General features: G+C 36.7%; 1 protein-coding gene across 1 annotated transcript; it reads right to left on the reverse strand.

The window, feature by feature from the left end:
• Positions 1-1,305: 1,305 nt before the first annotated feature.
• On the reverse strand, positions 1,306-5,525 carry LOC125238243. Its single transcript, XM_048145519.1, has 3 exons — positions 5,353-5,525; positions 4,362-4,617; positions 1,306-2,073 (listed from the first exon to the last, which is right to left on the reverse strand). The coding sequence occupies exons 1-3, from the start codon at positions 5,485-5,487 to the stop codon at positions 1,754-1,756; spliced, it is 711 nt and encodes a 236-aa protein (XP_048001476.1). The 5' UTR covers positions 5,488-5,525; the 3' UTR covers positions 1,306-1,753.
• Positions 5,526-6,354: the final 829 nt, after the last annotated feature.

Consider the following 6,354-nt stretch of genomic DNA (forward strand, 5'->3'; position numbering starts at 1 on the left):
TTAATCGCCCAATGCTGAGCCTCTCTTCTAGTTCTTCTCCCGGTCCTGGGCTAGCCTCATCCAGTTGTGACCCGCCATTTTCGGATGTCGTCGACCCAACGAGTCAACCAGGCACTTCTTACATTTGTAAGCGGCCACCATTCCGTTTGGCAATATCATCATCATCATCATCATCATCATAACAGCCCTTTATCGCCTACTGCTGAGCAATAGGCCTCTCTTCTAGTACGCTACTTGTCCCGGCCCTGAGCCAGTCTCATCCAGTTGTGACCCGCAATTTTCCGGGAATATGGTTGTGTGTTTGTGTATGCAACTTTTCCCAACACTAAATCTCGTGTGATCTGTGGCAGAAAGTAAAGCTGCGGTCACAATGCCACATAAAATGCTTTCGTTTTCCGACCGACGCGCATTTGCGGCCATATAAATGTGCTAGAGATTTAGTTAAGCCAAGAGAATCCAATGCTCTAGAATATCGTTTAAATTTGCACCTTTTGTTTCGGATGTAAGGTGGAAACGTTCTGTACGTGCATTATAATATTCGTATTCGCTATTTAGCTACGTGTTGATATAGTGTGTGTAGGCATTTTGTACTCATATGGTTTGTTTCTTGGTATTGTCTATAAATATTATCGGTTTGGTGTCGTTCGCAATAAAAAATATATTTTCATTAAACCGATGTCAATTGGCGAAAGTTTTAGCCATGTTTTACATAATATAGTCCTGATTGCCTTTTAAAATTGAAAGTTATACTGTTTCAAATTAAAAAAAAAACGGTTGGTATTATTTACAACGATTTCTTAAACGTTTCAAATAAATATAATCATTGTAATCAACTCGAGAATACAAAGTATAACGAGTCATAGAGTGATGATATAAAATGAAATTATGCAATTATTTGATAATATTCATGACAGTGATTAGGTATTGACGCATTATCACAAAAAAACATCTCAGTTTTATTGTTACATAAGCTATCCATTACCAGCTTTGGGTTGCTCAATTTGATTTTGTTTTTTTTTTCTTATAATTTTCAATAGGTGTAATAAAATGAAACGTCGGAGTAAAATATGAATGACTGATATATTTTCATCTTTAGTTTATGCATGGCCCATTATGATATTATGATAACATAATATAAACGAAGAGAAGATTTGTACAACTTAAAATAATAAAGATCAAGAAATAGAAAGATTCACATATTAAATATTTACATAATGACATAATGAATATATATCAAATATATACGAAAATAAAATAGATGTATACAATATTCATATTTAAAACGAAGATGCATTAACAATGGTTTACACATATACTTCGATATGAAACATATTTACAAAAGATATATGTATATATAAAATAAATAAACACGGAAAAGAAAAAATATATAGTTACATACATAATAATACGACTAGTTATAATGAACACAAATTATTATAAGTACTTAAATAAAAATAGGTATATGTACATAATTATATAGGTGGTGATACAATTAAAGCTATAATGATTTGTACTAAGAAACATAAACATAATAAAAATAACAGGTACATTGAAGATAGCAAGATGGAAACAGTACAAAATACAAAAAGAAGACAAGATTCACTCATTCACACAATTAAATTAACATTTGCTTTCAATAAGTTAAATAAATAATGACAATAAATTAATTCTCGATCTGAGGTCCGAACTAGACTAACCGAAGATAAATGGACTAGTTGATCGATGGATCAACTTTCTTAAGCTATCTTAGGTATTAGTTAGCGTAGGCGTTGTAGGCCATGTTCTGGGCGTCAGCTGACCGCCCCCAGCCCCCGTGGCCACCGCCGTGGCTGAAGTGCTCTTCGTGATGAGGATGAGCCACAACCTCGTAGCTCTCATGATGATCGTGCTTGGACAGCAGCTTCTTGAGGAGAACAAGGGCAGAGGCGAGGAGAGCAGCCTTGGCGAGCATCAGGCCCTTGACGGCGGCGAAGGCGATGATGCCGAGGAACAGGGGGATGAGGGACTGGATCTTGAGCTGGAGTAGGCCGAGGATGGGCATCAGCTGCTTCAGCTTCTTCTTCTTGCCACGGCCTGCAAATAGAAATTTAATTTAGAAAATTTGGCCACAACTACCTCCTCAGGGAATCATGTTGAAATGGTTGAATGTATCTCAAGTGTTAAACGTCAGGCTCCTAAGCAGGTTTAGATAACACCTTGCCTAGTAGACAGCATGCGTTTAACCTAACAAGACATGACATCAAAACGGTAAAATTAAACTTGTACGTCAAAGTGCCTATAAACCTAGCGGCCGACTTAACTCGGAAATGGAGTAAGGAGTGCCACATTCCAAAGGTAATATTTAAATTCGACTTGCCATCCGATGATTCAAAGGAAATTTGTAATTGTAACTTCTGATTGTAATTCAGCGCGTGAACTTTAAACAATGTCGCTTTCATTGTAATTCATGTTATGTCCAGTTTGCATAACAGTCTCGTTCATCTAGAAAGTGCATCGGTTGCCGGACCTTACGATTCGAAAGCTCGAGCCTACTTCCATATTTCGTCAACGCCTGGAGCGAGACTTTTACTCGATCCTCGATCGAGATTTCGATCACGGCGCGTTAACGGATCTCTAAAACTAGTTACATGTAGTCCTACATACTTGCGGCTAGTACTATGGAAATGTGGCAAAAACTAGACTTGACCATCCGTCCGCTTTCCACCATAATCAAGCTTGTTAATAGGTTAGAGAAACTCCTGCAAGACCCGTTTGCCCATTGAGATTTCTAGCCTCTTCTCTGTACGTACGAGTGCCTTCTCTTGATGAACGAGATACGGATGTCCGTTCACAATTTAAGTCCGTTTACAAATTTCTCACCTCAATTTTATTGCTCATTTATGTACTAATTAATTTCTCGCTTAAAGTAACTGCAAAACTTTCTATTTTAATATCGTCACACACGCACCTGTGAAACTGGTTTTTCTGCAGAATTTAATTTAATTTGGCGAGAGTGCTTCAGCTCTTTCTAAAGCTTTACGTAACTCTACTTTTTTATGGAGTCGCATATCATATCACGTAAACTGTTATTGCATGCTTAATGTAATAAAATTTAGAAATCATTTTATGCCTTAGAAAGTCTTGTTGCTCCAATTTTTTTTGTTCCTACATAAGTAATCAATAAAGATAACGAGTCGATTGATGAATCACAGACCATTAAACCAGCGGCTTCTAAAATATTTTTTGTGCGTATCAATGGAGCAGCGCAGACGCGGAAACCAGTTATCGAAAATAAATAAAAGATGCGACAACTAACAGCTTGTGATCTAACTGTTTTATTTGGCGACATAATTTTGTCTGTTAGCGATTCATTGATGTTTCGTAATATTACTGCAACAATGAAATAATGCTTTGGGGCGTTGTGATATTTGCTGTCTCACGTTTAGTATCTTTATGTTGATAAAGTAGAAGCAATTGGTGTAATTTAATTCAATTTACAAACAAGATTTTCTACTTAGCATGTTCTCATTCCCATGAGTACCTGAGGAGGGCGAAAAGTACCAAAAAATAATTACAGTTGCACGCCAAACTTTCACTTATTTGGGTCCGGTTTTTGACCACCATATTATAATTAAATGCTCCAGATACGAATCGTAACAAGAGAATTCGTATTGTATAACTATTAATTGCGATGAACAAACAATTTCTGTGTTATTTAACTAGTAGCGGAATTCTTTTTTTTTTTTTCAAACAAATAGGTTACCTACTTATCAGAATGAAAACGAAAACTTGACTGTTATACTTAATAATTATGCATTTTTTATCGATTTTGATGTGTATCATCTATGTATTATTTATTGAGTTTGTATTCTCTTAAATCATAAGTAACTTTGCATCAACTTGTTAAGAGCTTTTTAAACCATTATAAGTATGCAGTTACAAAATACACGCATTGTAACTTTTATTCAGAAAAAGAACTGTTCCGAATCATCTATTTTTTTGTTGAAAAGTGGATATAGTTGGTTCTAATTTTACAACGTTTTGCAAAGCATATAGTACACATGGAATGCATTTGCTTAATTTACTGATAGATATTTTGACGATTATAATCGTGCTACAACACACTGTGCTATCAAATCCACTTTAAAATTAGCGCGATTTAACGCTTTAGATAGCTTCATTCACCATGACGCGTAAAGCCAAATTATTTAATAGAATGACATTTCAAACTAAAACACTCTTGTTGAATAATGTATCATCATCATCATCCTCTTTCTCTTAAACCAGTCACTTAGGGTCGGTGCAGCATATCTTCTTCTTCCATACATCTCTATCACCCGTCATAAATGACACAATTTATAAAAGCAAAATACGTCACTGACCTTCCTCAAGCGATCTCTTGACATCCTCGACAGTGCTCTTAGGCATACGCAGCTGGATCACATGGTTCTCCAAGAAGTCAGCAGTCGCGTCCAGCAGACGGGATTCCACCTGGTTCTCGCGGGCGGCAGGGTCTTCAGGGAGGGGTTCGAAGGAGCGGGCGGAGCGGGGAGATCCTGAGCCGAGGAGGCTGATGCCATCAGCCAGGTTCACTTCCCGGGCGGTGGCGAGGTTCTCGACGTATTTTAGGGCGCGTTCCTGTTAAAGATGGGGGTTGTTAAATTTGATGTTTTAGAAGGTTCCAATGAATAACAATGTGTGATGGATGACTTTTTGATGTTGAACTTTTCGACGTATTTCAAGGTAATTGCCTGTCGGTGATATGTTTTAGTAGGAGGATAATTTATAGATAGGGGCAATTGAGCAGTATTGCCTAATGGCAAAATTACCGCTGCTTATCAACACCTGAATAAATGACGGGTTAGGTTTTAGTTCTTTGAGGAGATTCTTAGTTTTTGAGTGATATTTAATTTTTTTAAAGTTTTGTTTTAGTGTTTTAGTTTTAAATAAATAAAAGTAGTAGTAAAGACACACGTGACAATAAAAGCTCAGGCATGAACCTTTACTTTTGTGTTTAGACTCATCGTTACATTTTAAGGGCAAACCATTTTTGAGTTGTACTCGAAATTATTAGGTCAACATAAAATCTGAAATTATTAAATAAATCGATAAATCTTTAGTTGAGCTCGAAAAAAAAATGTGTTGACTAATGATTTGATTATTGAAGTAAGTGCGATGAAATTATTTTGCAAAAGGAAAATGTAAACAAAATCTAAAAATTAAATATCCAAAAAATCAGGAAGTCTCAAAAGTTACGACAGATGATTTGCCAAAACCATTTGAAAATAACGGAAGTTAAAATATTAAAAAAAAACTTGAAAAGGTCCTCAAAAAATCCTAAACTCAAAAATCCAGACACGTCACTGCACACACCTTCAAGCACAACGAGACGTCTTCCTCAGCACAGCTCCTGACGACTCCAATAACGGACCCGATGACGTCATCCTCTCCCGTAGGCTTCGCACTGACCACAGCCACACTCACAAGAATGAGAAGGAAGGCCTTCATTTTTTTTTTGTTTTTTTTTTACCCGTCTACTTCGGTTTGTGAAATGTGGTGTCTGGAGCGAGGCCTAGCGGTTTTATTCCGCGTACCCCCACTTCGAGAGTCCCGCCGAAACAAGCGAGCAACTGATACAGTATGAGAGCGCGGGGCTTTGGAACGGTTTAGAGGCGGCGGTTGACGTTGACCATTTTTGCATTGGACTGAAGTTACTTGAACTATACTTTGATTCTTGTAATAAATGTGATACAATTTGATTAATTTTATTAATAATAATATTTTACATGCTAAATGCTCGTATGTAATTCATATCGCATATAGCTACGAAATGTCTGCTTTGAGTTTAAGATTTTTTTTAGAATATTTTTTTATAGAATTAGTAAGTAAATTTTAAAAAATCTCGCGTTTTATATTCGCTTTAATTACTTAGAGATTTTGTTTCGCTTTGACATTTTTAATCTATTTAAGGTATACCACGGGGTTTCTTTTGTAGTTAAAAATACTTATTTTAAAAGGTTAACTTGAAAACTGCCTTTATTAAACTTACTTCCGTGCTTCTGGGGTTTCAGGGCAAACTGCCATTTTTTTTGACGCAGTGAGAATGCAGTTACGCGCGATGTGTGGGACTCGCTGTTTATTCCCCTCCCCTAGCGAAAGGGGAAAACTGGGCCCTACCCACTAAACCCACTCCGGCGTTTCATCCTCATTGCCGTTCGTGAGGGCGCGCTGGGATCGATGTATGTTCATCATGTCATTCACCACGATGTATCTTTTTACCTATTGGCTGACGATAAATTTAAGAAATTAAAGAGTGTTTTCTAAGAAAGCCCTTGCTGCTTTCTTGAATTAAAATCAAATCAATTATTTCAAATG

This window comes from Leguminivora glycinivorella, chromosome 23, assembly GCF_023078275.1.
Source record: "Leguminivora glycinivorella isolate SPB_JAAS2020 chromosome 23, LegGlyc_1.1, whole genome shotgun sequence".
Classification (NCBI taxonomy): domain Eukaryota; kingdom Metazoa; phylum Arthropoda; class Insecta; order Lepidoptera; family Tortricidae; genus Leguminivora; species Leguminivora glycinivorella.

What these genes read in the sequence shown, in the direction of transcription:
- LOC125238243 (XM_048145519.1), bottom strand. Translation starts at nt 5,487, where the DNA reads ATGAAGGCCTTCCTTCTCATTCTTGTGAGTGTGGCTGTGGTCAGTGCG. An exon ending in ACGTCTCGTTGTGCTTGAAG is followed by an intron (nt 4,618 to 5,352) that starts GTGTGTGCAGTG and finishes CATCTTTAACAG; the next exon opens with GAACGCGCCCTAAAATACGT. An exon ending in CAAGAGATCGCTTGAGGAAG is followed by an intron (nt 2,074 to 4,361) that starts GTCAGTGACGTA and finishes TTCTATTTGCAG; the next exon opens with GCCGTGGCAAGAAGAAGAAG.